At 44.1% G+C, this 20,724-nt stretch overlaps 1 protein-coding gene across 4 annotated transcripts in view; it reads left to right on the forward strand.

Moving 5' to 3' along the window:
* Positions 1-20,057, forward strand: part of LOC117247048 (PH and SEC7 domain-containing protein 1-like) — a 124,856-nt gene extending 104,799 nt beyond the window's left edge. For all 4 annotated transcript variants that reach the window (XM_033611168.2, XM_033611169.2, XM_033611171.2 and 1 more), the window contains 6 exons: positions 300-487; positions 2,383-2,453; positions 6,123-6,280; positions 8,996-9,140; positions 12,877-13,020; positions 13,134-20,057. In XM_033611168.2, coding sequence (XP_033467059.1) covers positions 300-487; positions 2,383-2,453; positions 6,123-6,280; positions 8,996-9,140; positions 12,877-13,020; positions 13,134-13,406 — 979 coding nt within the window. In that variant the 3' untranslated portion in view covers positions 13,407-20,057. The remainder of the gene's footprint in view (positions 1-299; positions 488-2,382; positions 2,454-6,122; positions 6,281-8,995; positions 9,141-12,876; positions 13,021-13,133) is intronic.
* Positions 20,058-20,724: the final 667 nt, after the last annotated feature.

Raw genomic sequence — 20,724 nt, forward strand, 5'->3', positions numbered from 1 at the left:
GGTCTCTGCCTCCAGAGATACATGATGCTTTGTAAATGTCTTGTGCAACAGTAAAGCTGTGCCAAGACACCAGCAGTGGACGCTGGGTATTACTCATGTGTTCTGTATGAAATGAAAAAGTTTCAGCCAGTAAGTGTGTGAAACCTCTCGTCCTGTTCTGTAACAAGCACAGAGTGAGAGGCGAATGGACAGGATGAATGATGATGTGTTTATTCGCGTTTGCTAATGAGACATGACACATAAGTGTTGATCAGCATGGGATCTGTTTATTCATTTATTTATTTATTTTGTCTCCATAGTGACGAGGAAGAGCTGCGGAAGTCGTTTTCGGAGCTCGGGGACAGCCTGTGTGACTCCACCGCCTCCAGATCTGTGAAGGGGGAGGGCAGCAGCGGGAGGACGGAGGAGACGCAGCCGACCGGATCACTGCTGTACAAGAATGGGTTCCTGGTTCGCAAAGTCCACGCAGACTCAGACGGCAAGAGAAGTGAGAAGCATCAGACTTTTATCTTTTACGTGTTCCCTTCACTCAAATAGCAAAACAATCTCACCTCAAGGTCGATTTAGCAGCTCCTCAGGAACCTTTGGTCATCACCAGCAGATAAAGTCTGCTCCATCCTCCCATGCAAAAAGTGGTAAACATGAAATGATATAATCCAAGTTCAACAAAACAGGACTACAGTACAGTTGAGTCCAGCTGTGATGTCATGTTCAAGACTGTATTTTCTGAGTTATAATAAAAACAATGAGAGAACATGAAACAGTCAGACGAAAGGCTGCATCTGGTAGCAACAATAAAAAGAAACAGAATGGTCAGCACAGAGTGGAGGAAGGTTTAAGGTAAACTTTGCTCCCCAAATGATCATTTGTGTGTCAGTCACTCAGCTCGTGTTAGATTAAATTCATGAACAAAACTTTGTTTTTATCACACGGTGAACAACGACCACCTTTAACAACAGCAAAACTATATCAAAACATCTGTTTGAAAACTCTCACACAACTCATGCAGTTTAATCCAAGTCTCATTTATCCACCTGTATGTTCAGCACTTCTCAGACGGCCCGTTATGACCTGAACTGAGCTAGAGTTAAGGCTGCTGTCAGCCCTAGAGTGGTCTCCTCTGGTCTGAATCAGGGACTCATGTTGTTCCAAAGTTGTATAATTGCCTAGAGTTGGTTCGTGTTCTCACGGCAGCATTTACAAGAGGACCAGATCAAATGCCTTGTGTGAGAAAGCTGCTCTTGATTGGTCAGAATTTCCATGTGGGAAAAATCCAGGAAGTAAAGCAAACGTTGAAGAAGAGTACACTTGCAAGATAAATGTGACACTTTCTAATGTCACAATGGAGGGACAACTACGCAGGTTGATTTTAGCGCTGCTCATCGTGGACTATATTGCTGTCATTGTTCATTTTAGTCAAACCATACAGTTTGAAAACGAGGCGCGGCTCCAACTAGAAAACAATGTTTTGATGCATTGGATGTGCTGAATGTGCATATTAAGGCAGTACAGGAGGAGGTGCACATTAATAATCCTCCAGGACTGTAACATGCTCATGTTTAACCCAAACAATGTGTCATGTGACTGCAGTTGCTTCACATCCAGGTTGCAACACCTTCTCACCACAAACCAACCGCACCAGAGTTCCTTTGGAACCAGACTGAGACCACCTCTTCAAGAAGGTCTCAGTCCGGTTGTTTTGGTGTGTTCACACCTGCACAAATGAACCACACTGAGGGGGCAAACACACTGGATTTTAACTGAACCGAACCAAACAGGGCAGGTGTGAACGCACCTTGAACTTATCAGTGCTGTTACTCTTGTGCTGGTCCACCACTGCCTCAATCAGTTAGTTTGTTTGAGTTGTTGTGTGACTTTGGTGTTTTGAAGAGTTTGAAGTTGCACAATAACACAAAGAGACTTGCAGGATCGGGGCAGCGGTGGACCAACATCAAGGCACAATTCAGCAAGGTCAAGTTACTGTTTTTGTCAGTGGCATTTGGCTTTAAAGAGAGCATCCATAAGTTTCTCTTTTAGTTCAGGTGCCTGTAGTAACAGGCCATCTGTCTGGGAAGTGCTGAGCATACAACTGGATAAATGAGACTTGGATTAAACTGTCTGTAAACGGATGTTTCGATATAGTTCTGCTGTTGTGGAGCTTTCTGTTGTATCACATGATCTTCCTCTGTATATTTTAATTACCCACCTCTTTCCTTTTATATTGTTTCTAGGTTTATTGTTAATGCTTATGACGTAGTGTCCTCTTCTGTCACAAGTGTTCCTGTTATTAGTGTTAATTAGTGTTAAAGACAAACTAACAGTGTGATTGTGTCTATGTCCATAAGGACAGATGTGATATTAACCCTTTCCTCCTCCTCACAGCACCAAGAGGGAAAAGAGGCTGGAAGACCTTCTATGCCATCCTGAAAGGGTTAATCCTCTACCTGCAGAAAGTACGTCCCTCACATTTTACACTTGTAAAACCTGCTGCGTGAGAAACACTTTGAAACAGCTGCTACTTTATATTCATTATTCAGCCTTTATAATGACAGGTGACTGCGTCTCCATCAACATTCTGCTTTACTTTCATGGCAGAAACAAATCTTTAACAGATGGTGAAGCTTTGCTAAATGTTCTTCTGTATCAGGTCGGCTGCTTTCACATAATCCCCAAAATGCTTTACGTCAGCCGGTCTGAGCCCATTTCCTGTTTACATGTCTAGAAGGTGCGATGACGTCATGTCCTGGCTTTTGTGTCCTGGCCAAAAAAGTGTCCGTAGCAACTGAATATCAAACTGTCTGGTGCTAAAATGTCAAAGGTCAGACTTGAGTTTTGTTTACTTGATCTTTGATTAGATTGCTCCATAATTAACATAATTTAATCAGTTTTTCACAGTATTTTGTTCAGGCAAAGATCATTAACATCTGACAACACAGCGCATAAAGAAAAACTCAGGAAATACAATTTAAATAAATATATTTGGCTCATTGTCATAATATTGAGCCACACATCTCCAGTGTGTTAACGTGCCTGTTAGTAACACACCTGACTGAAGCATCTCTGTGTTCCAGCTGGTGCAGACGACAGAGCTGACACACACAGAGTCAGCATTCAGACGATTAACACGTTAAAATGTTAGAATAACGTGACACCTGCAATCCTACTGGCATGTTCTTTATTTCACCCAGATTTGACCCAGAAATTAAATTAAGACAAAATCCCACCCACAAAACTGTTATTTTGCAGGTCACCTGCAGGGTACTTGGTTACCTGAGCCAATCCAGGACTCTGCCTTTAACCAAACAACTGACATCACGCCAAAACACGAGCAAAACACTCAGGGTTTTATTCTGACACTGGAAATTTGTCTGTGACAGTGAGATGGCTTTAAAAGTCGGCAGTAAATGTCACTGAGTCTTAGTTTATTTAAATTTTCACTTCCAGTCGTGGGAATTCATTAAACATTTTTTAGAACTTTATATTTCTGTGACATTTCCATGTCAACCTGTTTCATGTTTACATTTCTCTGTGTGATGTCAAAGCATCAAATGAGGGATCAGATAAAGCAGTGGTTCTCAACTGGTGGGTCGGGACCCAACAGTGGGTCACAGATTCACAAATCTTTTGTGAAATAAAAATTTATTTATCTAAAAATTTTATGACCTTTTCTTAAAGTTTTACGATTTTTGGAATTTCTGTAATTTCTCAATTATGGGATCAATAAAGGTGTATCTTATCTCTTATCTTATCTTTTGTCTCAAAATTTAATGTTTTGTTCTCAATATTTTGACTTTTTTGCAAAATTTTATGATTTTTCCTTGAAATCTTACTTTTTCTAAAAAACTTACAACTTTTTTCTAGAAATATTTTCTAGAAATTCTCAAAATGTTAGTCTGTATATAACATTCAATAGTCAATGCAAAGATGATTAATAGACAGGAATATGTGCCAAAAGACTATTGTATTTCATGAAAAGATTTCAAGGAAGTGTCTGTGAAATATATTTGAGAGGAGAGTCAGACTGAGGAAAAATGTGGGTCCTGAGGATAGACCAGTTGAGAACCACTGAGATAAAGTATGTTTTGGTACTGGCCCAGAAACCGACCCAGAGACTCAGTCACTTGTTTTCAGTCTGTTTCTGCTTTCAATGCAGAATGTATTGAAAGCCATGTAGCCCTGATGTGTTCATGCAGCCCTGATGTGTTCATGCAGCCCTGATGTGTTCATGCAGCCCTGATGTGTTCATGTAGCCCTGATGTGTTCATGCAGCCCTGATGTGTTCATGCAGCCCTGATGTGTTCATGCAGCCCTGATGTGTTCATGTAGCCCTGATGTGTTCATGCAGCCCTGATGTGTTCATGCAGCCCTGATGTGTTCATGTAGCCCTGATGTGTTCATGCAGCCCTGATGTGTTCATGCAGCCCTGATGTGTTCATGCAGCCCTGATGTGTTCATGCAGCCCTGATGTGTTCATGTAGCCCTGATGTGTTCATGCAGCCCTGATGTGTTCATGCAGCCCTGATGTGTTCATGTAGCCCTGATGTGTTCATGCAGCCCTGATGTGTTCATGCAGCCCTGATGTGTTCATGTAGCCCTGATGTGTTCATGTAGCCCTGATGTGTTCATGTAGCCCTGATGTGTTCATGCAGCCCTGATGTGTTCATGCAGCCCTGATGTGTTCATGCAGCCCTGATGTCTTCATGTAGCCCTGATGTGTTCATGTAGCCCTGATGTGTTCATGCAGCCCTGATGTGTTCATGCAGCCCTGATGTGTTCATGTAGCCCTGATGTGTTCATGTAGCCCTGATGTGTTCATGTAGCCCTGATGTGTTCATGCAGCCCTGATGTGTTCATGTAGCCCTGATGTGTTCATGCAGCCCTGATGTGTTCATGCAGCCCTGATGTGTTCATACAGCCCTGATGTGTTCATGTAGCCCTGATGTCTTCATGTAGCCCTGATGTGTTCATGCAGCCCTGATGTGTTCATGCAGCCCTGATGTCTTCATGTAGCCCTGATGTGTTCATGTAGCCCTGATGTGTTCATGTAGCCCTGATGTGTTCATGTAGCCCTGATGTGTTCATGCAGCCCTGATGTCTTCATGTAGCCCTGATGTCTTCATGTAGCCCTGATGTCTTCATGTAGCCCTGATGTGTTCATGCAGCCCTGATGTGTTCATGCAGCCCTGATGTCTTCATGTAGCCCTGATGTCTTCATGTAGCCCTGATGTCTTCATGTAGCCCTGATGTGTTCATGTAGCCCTGATGTCTTCATGTAGCCCTGATGTCTTCATGTAGCCCTGATGTGTTCATGTAGCCCTGATGTGTTCATGTAGCCCTGATGTGTTCATGCAGCCCTGATGTGTTCATGTAGCCCTGATGTCTTCATGTAGCCCTGATGTCTTCATGTAGCCCTGATGTCTTCATGTAGCCCTGATGTGTTCATGCAGCCCTGATGTGTTCATGCAGCCCTGATGTCTTCATGTAGCCCTGATGTGTTCATGTAGCCCTGATGTGTTCATGTAGCCCTGATGTGTTCATGTAGCCCTGATGTGTTCATGTAGCCCTGATGTGTTCATGTAGCCCTGATGTGTTCATGTAGCCCTGATGTGTTCATACAGCCCTGATGTGTTCATACAGCCCTGATGTCTTCATGTAGCCCTGATGTGTTCATGTAGCCCTGATGTGTTCATGTAGCCCTGATGTGTTCATGCAGCCCTGATGTGTTCATGTAGCCCTGATGTGTTCATGTAGCCCTGATGTGTTCATGTAGCCCTGATGTGTTCATGTAGCCCTGATGTGTTCATGTAGCCCTGATGTGTTCATGCAGCCCTGATGTGTTCATGTAGCCCTGATGTGTTCATGTAGCCCTGATGTGTTCATGTAGCCCTGATGTGTTCATGCAGCCCTGATGTGTTCATGCAGCCCTGATGTGTTCATGCAGCCCTGATGTGTTCATGCAGCCCTGATGTGTTCATGCAGCCCTGATGTGTTCATGCAGCCCTTCACTCTCATGCTGCTCCTTTAATAAAATATGTTCTTACTCAGCTCTCTGACTTTAATAAGTGTTAGCCCCCCTGGTGTTAATCATACCATTCATCTCTTATTTATAACCGTCCTGCCAGGGGGAGTACAGGCCTGATAAACAGCTGTCTGAGGAGGACCTGAAGAACGCCGTGTCTATCCACCACTCTCTGGCCATGAAGGCTTCAGACTACAGCAAGAGGCCCAACGTTTTCTACCTGCGCACCGCTGACTGGAGGGTGTATCTCTTCCAGGCACCGTGAGTCCTGTTTTATGTTCCTCACTGAGCTGAAGCCATATGTGGAGAATTAAACACACGCTGCACAGTTATCCCTGCCTGCAGTGTGTAGCGTGTGTGTGTGTGTGTGTGTGTGTGCACAGACAGCTGCATCTGCAGCAGACCTTAAAATTCAGACCATATCTAATGGGATAAAGAGAAACTTTAATCACAGCCTGCACAGATGGACTCCTGTCTTATCTCCTGTCTGCTCGAGCCATGTTTCTGTCTCTCTGTCCAAACACACAGTATGTGGTCAGAAGTATGTGGACACCTCTCTTTATCCATATTTGCACACTTTTTGGTCCAGAGATTTGGGCTGATCGGCCCCGAGGCCCCAAGGCCCCGAACATTAGTGCTCCACTGTACAGTCGGGCAAATTCACAAAAGGATTACATAACTAAACCTGCACAAAAAATACAAAGAGAAATGTTTAATTCTTGTAGCACCCACAAAGAGTGAAATGCACCTCTACCTGCTGCCAAGCAAATGGCCTCTCGGGGCTCTTGTGCTGCTCGCTCATATTCTAAATGAGGTAATATGTATATAGTTGATGTAACATGTGGCGCAGCTAATAGCCACACACAGTTACAGTGAAATTATGAACATCTTCAGAGCGCTGCTGAGAGCTGAGGAGGATTTATAAGGGGTGTCCTTCTATCAGAGAAGCCTGTGAGGCACTGAATGATATTTTTTCTTGTGTCCTCCTGTTCAGATTATGCCGTCCTCTTTTACAGTCTGAAGATGGAAACACCAACAGCACTGACAGACTGGGATATTAAATCCCAAATACACTTTCTCTCTGACAGGTTTAAATTCGTTGCCTGAAGTTGTGAGGAGAGTCTCTGCACCTCATCTGTCAGGACATGTAGCTCACAGTCTGAAAAATTTTTCTTTTTCTCTCTGTCGTTGTTCTTCCTGCTGCGTCAACATTTATACTTTGCCACATGGCTGATCAAAATTAGATGCTATCTGCAGCTGCAGTCTTTGTGATTTTATATGTCAATGTGTCAGGTTGCACTTCAGTCCCCAGGTCACTGTTCACCTGCAAAGGTCACGTGCAGCGCCGGTGCTGCAATTGACTCCAGAACACAAGGGGATGCGGCAGCACCAAAACGGGGCACCGAAATTTGTGATGTTATTACTAGCGTATACGTCCGCACGGTGTCGGTACCCATCCCTGTTCATGTACGGAATCAGGATTTTTTGCCATAGAAATGTGGAGTTTGTGAAGTGTCATACGCCTCTGTTACTGCCCCCAGTTATACCAAGCACCTGACTAGCTTTAGCTAAGCCTGCTGCCACATTAGTTATAGTGACTACCTACAGAGCATCATCATCATCATCATCATCATCTGATAGATCTGATCGCATGAGAGGACTTTAACTGTCTCACCTGGGAAACTATTAAAGCTTGTGAATGATGATAAAGATGGTGACGCTAAACAAAGTATCCCACTTAAACTCAAAAACAGAAACAAGAGTACAACATCATGCAACGTGGAAACATCTTAGTTCAGGAAAAACATAAGGTGAATAACAGCCAGAATAATTCTGTAGTTGGAGAAACTTAAATCCTTTACTCTGATTTACATGCACCTTGTTTACATGTAGTTTAAGAAATCATCCAGCAACCTGCTTATTGAAGTGCATGTAAACACATCACAAGTGTAAAACAATGTTCCTCCAGCTTTGTGGCAACAGTTTGGTGAAGGTCATCTTTTGTTTCACTGTGGCATTTACCCTGTGCACAAGGTCCGCTCCTTAAAGACCTGGTTTATCCAGAGCTTGACTGGTCTGCTCAGAGCTCTGAGCTAACACCTCTGGGATGAACTGGACTGTGAGCCAGACCTGACCCCAACATCACTGATGCTCTTGTGTTGACGGGGATCAAACCTGTGCAGCAGGTGCAACATGTGATGGAAAGACTGAAAGAGTGGAGCTGTCAGAGCAGCAGATCAGTGCCAGTAGTTTTGGATAGATGGGTAAAATACCATGCTGTCCACATACTTGTGGCCATGAAGTGTAGCAGTAGCGGGCTAATCACAGCTGAGCACCCAGCCCCAGCTGACAACATGCGGCGGCAGCTGCGCACATGTGGCCACGGTGCGCAGAACACATGCAGAGAGCACATGGATCAATAGACATGGTGAACAGGATGTACTGTAGATACAGTACGTGGACGTGAGGAGGAAAGGTGGAGGTGTGCATGTGTGTGTTATCAGGAGCCAGGCACATGAGTGGCCACATGTTTCAGCCCCCAGGAGGACACAGGCTCTGTGCTCCAGTTGCAGCTTGCATTTGTCCCAGATACTGTACCCCTCTGTGTGTGTGTGTGTGTGTGAGTGTGTGTGTCTCTGTGTCTCCTCCTCCTCTTTGTCTCTCTCTCTCTCTCTCTCTCTCTCTCTCTCACTGGGGATTTAAGCAAGGCTGTCTGATTCAATCTGATATTTCTCATGGGCCCCTAATGGCTCTGTGAGTGTGAAACAGGCCCTTTTCTCTCATGCATTAATTGGCTCCAAAATAATTTCTTTGTCAACAGCGAGGCTGCACTCTCTGATAATTATCCCTTTGATGTCGTCAGCTGGCCATGTGCTGATGTGAGCGTGTGTGTGTATGTGTGTGTGTGACCACCGTGTCAGATCTGTTTGTAACAGCTTTTTGTGTGTGTGTGTGTGTGTGTATTATCCATCGCAGGAACGCGGAGCAGATGCAGTCTTGGATCACACGGATCAACACGGTGGCCGCCATGTTTTCAGCTCCTCCTTTCCCAGCAGCCATCGGCTCGCAGAAGAAGTTCAGCCGGCCGCTGTTGCCGGGGACGATGTCAAAGCTGTCGGAGGTAATGTGAACAGCTGTTTCCAGTGGTGGAGGAAGGATCCAGCAGCAGCATCAGATCCTTTACTTGAGAAAAAGTGCTCATACCCCGCTGTGGAAATAGTAAAAGTCTTGAAAATGTTACTTAAGTGTCTTATTTTCATGGTGGATTCATCCACTGATTATTTTCTCCAATAATCAATAGATTTATTTATTAATTTAAAAATAGACAGAATAGAGTCGAGGGCTGCTCTCTGACAGTAGATGAGTCCAGCCATCCATTAGTCCCATTAGTCAACTTGAAATTCTTCAACTGGGGGCGCCCAGTACCTCAGTGGGTAGGGCTGGCGTCCCACGTACAAAGGCAGTGTCCGTGCCACAGTGGCCGCAAGCTTGATTCCAGCCCATGGCCCTTTGCTGCATGTTTTCCCCCCTCTCTTCCCCTTTCAAACTTAATCTGTTCTGTCCAATAAAGGCATAAGTAAGGCTACAGGACTATTCTGCAGCCATGTCTCAGAAGAAGTCTGAAGTTTGGCAGCAATTCAAACTTTGAAGGACAAAACTAACAAAGATAAACGGGAGGAGCCAGGAGGCCACCCTGCAGTTATCTGGGCTGATTTACTGTACATATAATGCAGGCAGTAAAGCCATTTACACGGCTATAATATGTGTCATGTAAATCTCTGCGTGGCCCGTCCTGCACACAGATGCATGTCTGCATGACTCCTTTGCATCTGACGATGTTCATGGCGTCCACATTTCTGATTGCTAGATCGTCTGTAGGGAAAAAAAGGAACAAATACTCAAGTCTTGGTCTTAAACAGTGAAATCTGATTCAGATATCAAAAGTCTGATCTGGGATCAGCCCTCATCGAAAAGTTTGTGTCTTAAATCTTGATCTGAAAAGTAACTGAAGCCGTCTGATAACTGTAGTGGAGTAAAGAGTACAGTATCTCCCTCTGAGATGTAGTGGAGTAGAAGTTTAAGTGGCATTAAAAGAAAAGGTTCAGTTACCTTAAATTTGTACTGAAGTACAGTACTCGAGTACTCAGTTACATTCTGCTCTGGGTATTTGTCGTCTCAGAGGGGCTGAACCTGCTGAGAGTCTCTGTGACATTCATCAGAGCGAGTCGACGAGAACTCTTTAAAAATTAGAGTAATGATCCGTTGTGTTCGGCCATTTTCAGAAGGATTGGACACGTAATTTTTCACAACATAACGGCAGAGTAATTAGAATTAAATTTTCATGAATAAACATTCCACTTAACACCGACGTGATTTATCACTAGTGGTCACTAATGGTTTGTGAGTGCAGGCATTTCATTCCTCATGTCGCTCTGTTGTGAAGAGAGAGAGGAAACACCTTTGGGATGTTTTACAGACAGTGTGAGAGAAAAATATTTAGCTTTAGTTATTTCTTCTAATAACAAGAGTATTGACGGTGTGGCGGTGAGCTTGTGGTTAAAGACGTTTGTCCCGTGATCACAAAATCCTTCTTCTGGGTCCAGCAGGGAACTTTGTTGCATGTCCCCCTCACTCCCTGTCACCTCTCCAAAAATGTGCCAAAAAAAGGTTATTGAAACGACACTGTGTATTTATTACATATTGATATTTATCACCAGTGCGACATACAGGATTGTTTTATTACAAAAAAAACTCAAACCTAATATTTAGCTTCAGGAAATCGTAGATAAATATTGTATGCATTCATCAAGTCTGTCTAAAAACACTGAAACTATAATAATTTCTCCTGCTCATACGGAACATTTGAGCCTTTGAAACCGGAGCATATTGGCTTGGGAAGAATGCAGCGAGCAACAAGAGGAGAAATGACCCCAAAAATTGCAAGAAATGGGTAAAAAGAGAAAATTAAAAACAAGAAAATTTGTAAAAAAAAAAAAAAAAAAAAAAAAAAAAAAACCACACACACACAAACAGAATTTTAAACATATCATAATGATGATTTTTTAAAACAAGCTTTCATTTGAATCATTTTCTAATTTCTAATTAATTTCTGTGGAACAATTCTTACCAAGTTGCTCGTTGCCTTTCTTCTCCATCTTTTTGAAAGAAATTTAGAAAAGAAAGAAAAGTAGTGTCACTCCAGGTTTCTCTTCCCTCCAGTGTGAGTGATGGGGGACAAACTCAGCCGACCTTTTCTGGGGCAAAATGTCTTGAGAAGTTCATCTGAAGTTCATTTCAGAAGTCTGATTTAGACAAATCAGTCGCAGATTTTTTTTAGTGTGAAATTCCCTCTTTGTGTTTCTGTCCTGAGTTGCAGTGCAGAGATGGAAACACAGAGAGGGAGTTTGGTGCTGAAGAGATGATAACTTTAATACTCAGACTGCTGAAGACTCGTATCGACTTAAGATAAACTTGTGATGCAGTTTATACAGAGCAGGAACTTTATCCCCATCGTTTACTGTGGAGACATCATCATTTAATGTCCAGCAAGAACAAGAGGAAATGATTACAGCAAGAACAACTGTGAAAGCGTTCAGGCGGGCACCTGACTGTTATTTTAAGACCGACTTGAGAGGTGTATCTGTTGGTGATAGGTGCACATGTGGGCGGTGTAGTCAGAGCTGCAGCGGGATAAACAGAGGTGAAAATATTCAGATGCTTTACTTATGTAAAGTACTTAAACTGTCAGGCACAAAAAACCTTACTTAAGTAAAAGTGTGTGTCAGTGAAACGTACGTTAAGTATGGGAAGTAAAAGTAGATATTGTGCAGTCACATGTTCCCTCTCAGGGTTTTACTCTCTCTGATGATCACCGCTGCATTATTGTGTCTGTTGCATTTCTCGGCTGCAGATATTTTTACATATTTCTGAGCAGTTTAATCCAGTGGGTTTCAAACTTTTTGTACCCACAGGAAACCAAAGGGCCAAAATCTCCAGGCACACACATATCTGATATGTGACAGCCTCTGTAACATGTGTTATCACTCCTGTCCTGTCACCTCATCAGTGTTTGTTTTATTTACTAATATCAAATAACAATTGACAGCCAAACATTACTGATGATTCAAGAATTCATTTAAGCTTTTTAAAATTACACCAAAGCACCAACAACACATCCGTTTAAACAGGGATTAATGTCAGATAATGTGTCACACACAGATGGTTCAACGTGTTTTTGTTTTTTTAATTAAATGACATTTTATAAGGTAGAGTTTATCTCTTTATTAGGAAATGCGTGCACACAACATACTGATGCAGTCAATTAAAAATTCATTCATAACTTTTATTACAGGCCCAGTTCAATATTGCAGTAATAATGTGTGGTTATCACAGAATCTCCACAGCACACCTGGACTGGCATCATGTCACACCGTTAGATACCCGCTGGTTTAATCTTCTAGAAGACCGTCATATATATGTAGTGTAGCTGTCCTGTGAGAACCACGTATGTCTGAGAAGTTTTTCAGCTTTGTGACGATGCATTTTCCAAACGATGATTTAAAAAGAGTTTATTTAGCTTAAGAAGGAGAATTTCCTCAACACATCAAGGAACACTTTGTCCTTCAGTTCATCACAAATATTCAACATCAGTACATCTGGAGATACGTGGTCTTCACTGGACAGGAAGGAACTAAAGCTGTGGCTTCAGTTTGTACTTCAGTACAGTACTTCAGTAAATGTACTTAGATTCCACCGCCGGGTAAAAATCAGGCATTGAAACCTTCTAATTAAAGAAAGCCGGTGTTTATGATTTCATTTCCTCCCTCGTGATGTCACTGATGACCTTGTGTTCACAGGAGGAGCAGATCAGATCCCATGAAGCTCGCTTCAGAACCCTCTCCACTGAGCTGGCCGAGCTGCGCTCCTACCCTCCTGATCGCAAGGTCAAAGGGCGCGAGCTGGAAGAGTACCGGCAGCGAGACGAGTATCTGGAGTTTGAGGTGAGCTGGATTTAGAGAGAGACAGAAATAGGACAGGCAGCGAGGCATTAAATCATCATTACAGCACTGCAGCTCTCTCAGCTGTCTCTCTCTCTCTCTCTGCATCTTTATAGAAAACACGGTACGGCACTTACGTCATGCTGCTGCGGGCTAAAATCCGGAGCGGCGAGGAGGACCTGTCTGTGTTTGAGTCCCAGCTGCTGGAGGACAACGGGCTGCAGAGGGCTCACTCCAGCCCCACGCTGCAGGACAGCAGCCAGGCCAGCCAGATCAGCCAGGCCAGCAGCACCAGGGACGGAGGCAACAGCAGTAAAGCCAGCGGCTGCAGCAGCAAGCTTCGACAGGAAGGCCAGAGACACAGCTACCGGCAGGCCGTCAAGAAGTGAGACGGGGCGGGGGCGCCGGGAGCGGCACAGCGTTGCACTGCCAGCGGCAGGCTGTCTCCCTGCATAGGTTTTTATTTGAGATCCAGAGGGTTTGGAGCTCTGCTTGAAGGGGGAGCAGGAGTGAGGGTCCACCCCACGCCCTCCCCCGAACCATGACGCCCTACCCGGCACCCCAATCTTCTCATCGAACAGAGGAGGTGCAGATCCTGTGAGTGGCTGAGAAACACCAGCGAGGACGTTGGTGCAGGAGGTGGGAGGAACGGCTGGGAGGTCACAGGTCTGCAGAGACGAGGTGTCTTTGAGAACTGGGTGCGGCAGCAGACTGAACTGTGCAGCGAGATCCAGAGAAGTGCTTATAGATCGAACACGGCACCACACGGGGACGTACATCCAGCATCCTTTCCTTTTCTCCCCTTTGGTTCTTCGGAGGCACCTCTCCCGCCACCTTCTCCCGCCACCTTCTCCCGCCACCTTCTCCCGCCTTTTTTCTTGACCTTTCACTCAGTTTTGGGACCAAACATTTTAGAACATCACATTTTAGACGACTCAGTTGAATTACTACACTGACATGAAGCGCTGTAACAGTCACTAGACTTCATCACCAGGGTCTTACGGAGCCATTTTACATTCCAGCTCCTTGTTTTTGCCACATCACCGCGGTGTGTTCACATTCCACACAGGAGCCGGACATCACAGCTTTTAGCTCACTGAAGGTGGCATCAAGTTGGGACGGTGCACAACACGTGGTGAGGAAGTGTTGAGGTGTGGCTGCGGAACACGGTGACACGGTGCAGCTCCTCTTTTCTCTCGTCACTGACGGCTGGTTCGAGGCGTCAGTGGAACTTGACACTACTCCTGATATGCAGCAAAATGCATCTCATCTAGAGACTTTTGTTTTGTTGCTCTACTTGAACAGGCGATCTCTTTCCCAGTTGCTTTGGCTTCTGTCCTGTGGTGTGCTTCTGTTCTCTTTCTATTTCTTGGCCGAATGTTGTTTTTCTCCAGTGATCCGCATGCCTGCATCCAGCACTGCTTCTTTTAGGCCTTTTACTACTTTGAGGGCAGCAAACGTTGCTCTCCGGGGTCCTTTTTCTCCTCATGCCGGTGCCATAGCCAACACATGTAATCTGCGTCTGTACTTATAGCCTCTCATTTATAAACCCTATTTTAACACTCACCAGGCAGACCCTGAATGTTCTTGTTTTTTCAATATTTTTACGGTATTTTACAGTCGTTTGTTGATGTTGAACCTCCTGTGTACGTCAAGTGTATGATGAAATATGATATTGAAAATGTAAAATATGTTACCCATACTCTTTGTAAACATCCAGGATGTGTTGTACATATATATAGCGCACCGTCAGCTTATATTGTAGGATATATGAAGTATATATATTTACAATATATTCAAACACGCTATTGTGAAGATGCATTAGGTGCACTCTCTTGTAAGTCCTAAAAGCGCTACACGATAATCATGTGTTTATTTCTTACATGGTAATAATTCAGCACAATATGAGTATTATAGTGACGCCTATGTACCTATCAGAGATTAGTAAGTGATGGAGGGGTTGTGACGGGGTCACACACACACACACACACACACACACATGTGGCGGTGAAATAAAGCTAAGTCATGTGATTTCAGCCGCTGTGGGAAGTGATCCAAAGACAGCGCATGGTTGGCTAGCATGATTTTAAAGGGATCAGGGTTGTTGTCAGAGATGCATGAAAAAGGTGGGGAATGTATTACACACAAAAAAAAAAGGGAGGAGCTCCTGGTGTAGGAGGGTGAGGGCGGCCTGGTTTATGTTTTGGTTGGTAGCCATAAACGCCTCATAGCATCATAGCCATTCTCTACTCAGGCTTTAAAGTGACACCTTGAGCAGCTGCAGCGCCGGCGTCCAACCAGCAGGGAGAGCTGTCCACATTTTTTCAGCCATAATCACACCTGCTGCACCTGCAGTGAATATGCATGGCCACTCACCTGAAGGGTGGGGGCGGGTATCGCAGGGCTAAATGACACAACACCTGTTTGAGTTTGTTTCAGTGTTCGTCCATCTCGCCGTCTGTTGTGCAGCGTGTGCAGCGTGTGCATGCTGCCACTGAGCTGGAGGCAGAATTATCCAGCTAGCTGTCGTGTCGTCTGAAGCTTCCTCCACCCAGCGTCAGTCCCCATGTTGTTTACTCTAAATGTGAATTTGTTTTTGGAACGCTTGATGAAATATTCAGGCTCAGTGTTTGCCTCCGGATCACGTTCTGCCTGCAGCTTCAGAGCTGAGACATAACTCCATCGACAGAAAGTCAGTCAGCACTTTTGTTTGAGTCGCTCTTCAAGCAAAAATGCAAAACATTCCCAGTTCCAGCTTCTTCTGAGTGTTTCCTTCTTTTCTGTGTCGTGTGTGACAGTGACACTGGGTATCTTTGGACAAATGGAGCACAGTGGAGACACTTGTGACTGCTGTTTTCACTGCTTTCTCAATTTGGTCCACCAGATGTTTTATCGATAACAGTGATGGGTGGAAATCGATTCTTTATGTCCAGTATGAACCGGCTCAGACTGTCGAACCTCCCAGTGATCATGAACCCCTCTCCAGTCGAGATCTTAGGATAGTGAAGGAATGACCCTCCCTGCGCTCCCTCTGATTGTCTGGTACTCTTTGCCTTTGTTGGTTGGACTGGTGAGGGTTAGGCTAAGAGTGTCAGGGTGAGCTGATCAGAGGCAGAGTGACGCAGAACATCCCAAATTCACCACCAGCCAGGGCCGATGGTGCATTCACTTGCTCCTCAGATGCTTGTCCTTCCAATTTCAGTATGTTCATGAGCTTTAGGGCTGCGTTCAGATATCTTTTCTTTTTCTTTCCAATAATCAGATCGGATTTGTGCGTCCAGACATCACCAACCTCTCTGTATGGGTTGCTGTGGTAACAACGTAGAGGTCATTGATTATGTAGCTGGTTCCAGCTGGTGTTGTCCTCTTTAGCACTCTGTTAGCAGCAGCATGGATCTGCTCAAAGACACTTTGAAATCCGATCCAGACTGAGACACATCCGTAAACACAGATTGGAATTGGAGTCAACCACCTCCAAATGTGGTTTGGATCAGATTTTAAAAACTTCATGTGGTTGTCTTGTTGTCTCGACTTCCCAGAATCAGTCTGGATGTGCCAAAACACAATTTGGGCTGACAGTCTGAACGAGGCCTCAATTACGATGTGTCGAACAAAACAACAACAGCAGAGGAAACAGATCAGCTGAGACCTGAAATGTGATTATTATTCCGACACCACATGAATGCAGCACAGGGCTGAGGAGGTCACTGGGACGTCGGCTACTTGCTCCTCAAAAGTGGAAAGCTGAATCAATGCATTGAAATCTTTGTTAGTGTAAATGTAGATGTGATGACTGGGAGGTTGTGTTGAACGTGCACGTGCCATAACGAGGTGTCACAGAGACACTGACACTGTGTATTGCAAAAATGATCAGAACTCAAAAGGTCGGAGAGGTTCGACACATTCACATGAATCGATCGGAAGACACAGAATTGATCGACCCGTCACTGATCGATATCAAGTTTATCTCTAACTCTCATCTTTATCTCCTCTGCTCCTCTCGTCTCTCGTCTCTCCTTCACCTCAGTCACTTCTCAGTCAGGTGTTTTTTAAAAAAAGGTTGGTGTGGATATTGTTGCCATGGCTGACATCTTGTACCTTTCAGCAGTTATATAACTCCACATCACGGCTCTGTATTTATTAATAGTGTTTGACTCTGCTGTTTATAATGTGGCCAAACTGTCAGACTCATGCTGAGTGCCATTCATGGAAGAGGAGGAGAAGAAGAGGGGAGGTCTGATTCATTCTGTCAACCTCAGATAAACACTGATGTTTCATACATGTGAGGACACTCATCAGATTTGATCCTGGAATCTTACATTTAGTTTTATCTCACACATCAACAGCTCTCCTTCACATTTATCTCTAACTGGAAATCTTTTTGCGTCCCAGTATCATTTGATGTCACACAGTCCCCTAAATGCACCGTTTATAACAATCATTTAGCACAAATGTCACCAGACAGTCCACCCTGCCTCTGTTCTAGAGCTTCTTCTTAATCCTTATCAAATTTCCCTTCATCCTTTAATTTGAGGTCAAGATTGAACTTTGAGGGGCGCCCGCTAGTTCATCTGGTAGAGCAGGCGCCCCTCAAAGTGTACAAAGGCTGCGTCCTCGTCGCAGCAGCTGCAGGATTGATTCCACCTCACACTCACTATATCTGTCCTGTGAAATAAAGGTAAACAGCTCAAAAAAATTATTAAAAAGGAACTTTCAGTTTCAAATGTGTGAAACGTGTGCGTGAGAGCTGAAACAATTAGTCGGTCAAAAAGGAAATATTCTAATAGTTGATTCATCTCCATCTTTAAAGCTAAAGTGTCAAATATTTTCTGCTTCCATCTTCTCAAATGTCAAGACTGTTATTCTTTAACATATACGACATTAAATTAAATCAATTTGAATTTTTGGACAAAAGCATGTCGCCATCGACTGTCAGATTTTATATTTTTCACTATTTCTGACCATTGTCCCGCTGCTCCACAGACTGAGGCTAACGCCAGTAACTGTGCTCAACAAAATGTTTTGACTGTTCAGCCAGATGTGTTTTACAAATACTCGTATTAAATGGATCCTCTTAAAGTAGTTTTTATGCCTAAAAATCATGATCAGTGATTTGACCTTTGACCTCAGTGATGCACTAAAACTGTATTCACTAATTTAACTTTAACAGCGGTGCTGCTGATGTGAAGGCAAAGTGCAGTTTTTATTTTTATTAGATTCATTTTAATTTCATTTACAGACGTCTGTTTCAAGTTTAATTTTGTTGTAACATTCACGTGATCAGGTTTGAACTAAATTAGGACTCCTTGGCATCAATCATCATCTTCATCACTGATCTTGCTCTGGCAGGGGTGCCAAACTACGGCGTGTGGCCAATCTGAGACCTGCTTTTAAGATGGCCAGTGTCTCTTTTTTTTGTTGAATAAACTAGAATACGGCATGAGAATATTTCCAATAAATCACTCTGTGTGTACATTTCACAGCCGCGTTTTAACACAATGTTGCTGTCACCTTGAGCAACGAGGCTAACAGCTCCGCCACTGCATGTCGTGATTCCAACACTAGTTCAGTTTTATTTATAAAGCCCAATATCACAGATCACAATTTGCCTCACAGCTGATCAGGAGAAACTCCACAAGAAACCCTTTAACTGGGAAAATGATGTCGCTACTTCACCCACACTGATTGACTTCTAGTCCATAACAACTTAGACCTCAGTAAACGTGTTCATGGACCTGAAAAGACGCAGGATTGGGAAATACTTTTGTGATATGACCAGTAACCTGCTGTGATGTCAGATATGAAACTGTTCAGTGGTGTCGTGTCGTAACTTTGATAGTAAATTAATTTTCTGGTCCACAAACATTGATTTTCTTGCCGTGTTACTGGTTGGAAACTGTTCATTTATTTGACCTGTAACCTCTTAAATGTTTCTGTACGTGTCCTACAGTCAAAGACGTTTGGCCCCTGTGCTGAGGTCTTTGTCAAGTTATTATTTTATCCATAATATATTATGTTCTGATACAACACGACCCCAACAGAATCTCTAGTAATATTATTACATCTACAGTGTTACACAACATGTGACCATCTGAAATAAACTGTTTTTATATTTTCAGTCGTCCACACTGATTCACACTGGTCCACACTGGTCCACACTGGTCCACACTGGTCCACACTGGTCCACTTCCACCAGTGGGCCAACCTAAAAACAGATGAGTGTTCTCAGCACAGGCTGTACGCTCTCCTTACACAGTATGGCTGGATGTGGTGTGTAAGACAGGCAGTTCTTCACAGCCTCCACCTTGACAAACTCTCCAAGGTCCTCCCTTCCTCCTCCTCCTCCTCCTCCTCTTCACCTCCCCATGTGTTGTCACCTCTCACTTACATCAAAGAGCAGCAGCAGGATCTCCATGGCACTGGTTAGCATGGAAATGACTGGTTCCCCTGGTGACGGCTCTCTGATGCTCGAGTGAAAGTCACCTCGTCGTCCTGCGTTCACGGCGGCAGAATACCTCTGTTAAAGCAGCAGTGCATGCCTGCGGCCAGCTGTCCTCTACAAAATACTGTTTTCATTTATGCCCATGAACGCCTCGTTTCTGAATGTAAATAAAGCATGAGATATTATGGCCTGTTTTCATTTATACTATGATTAGAGTATTACACAAAGGGTTAATATTTAAGGTAGGTCAACTGTTTTTCTGTTTTTTTTTTCTCGTCCTTGAGCTCATGGTCTTTTTTTATTTTTTTATTTCTCTCAATGTGAATGAAGGAAATGGCTATATTTAACGCTGTCGTACGCTGTTGTGTTTTAGAGACTCGAGCCGGCTCATACGAATCTTTTTACACGTAGAGGTCTGTTCTGATCCATCTCAGTGTTTTTTAGACTGGTGCAGGTAAGGCAATGTTCATCTAATGCTACACACACAGTGAGCTTCACGTGTCACTGCCTTGTTATAACTCACCAAGAAATGTTGTCTGTGAGCTTCTCACTTTGGGAGGCATAGAAAGTGAAAATAAAAGTGTTTTGAAAGGTTCAATGTGTCCGAGCATCAGTGTGTGAAATACAGTCATGAGGGGACGTGATACAGTCACTGAAAATAAAGACAGATTGATCTTTTGCCCCACGACATGTGTTTGACTGCTTCTTACTTTAAATAAGTATCACATACACTCATCTTTGGACAGGTCACCAGACTATCACAGGACTGACACATAGAGACAGACAACCATTCACACTCACATTCACACCTACGGACAATTTAGAGTCACCAATTAACCTGCATGTCTTTGGACTGTGGGAGGAAGCTGGAGTACCTGGAGGAAACCCACGCTGACACAGAGAGAACATGTCAGAGCACCTGGAGGAAACCCATGCTGACACAGGGAGAACATGTCAGAGCACCTGGAGGAAACCCACACTGACACAGGGAGAACATGTCAGAGCACCTGGAGGAAACCCACGCTGACACAGGGAGAACATGTCAGAGCACCTGGAGGAAACCCACGCTGACACAGGGAGAACATGTGGGAGCACCTGGAGGAAACCCACGCTGACACAGGGAGAACATGTCAGAGCACCTGGAGGAAACCCACGCTGACACAGGGAGAACATGTCAGAGCACCTGGAGGAAACCCACGCTGACACAGGGAGAACATGTCGGAGCACCTGGAGGAAACCCACACTGACACAGGGAGAACATGTCG

The sequence above is a fragment of the Epinephelus lanceolatus genome, chromosome 21 (assembly GCF_041903045.1).
Source record: "Epinephelus lanceolatus isolate andai-2023 chromosome 21, ASM4190304v1, whole genome shotgun sequence".
Lineage (NCBI taxonomy): Eukaryota > Metazoa > Chordata > Actinopteri > Perciformes > Serranidae > Epinephelus > Epinephelus lanceolatus.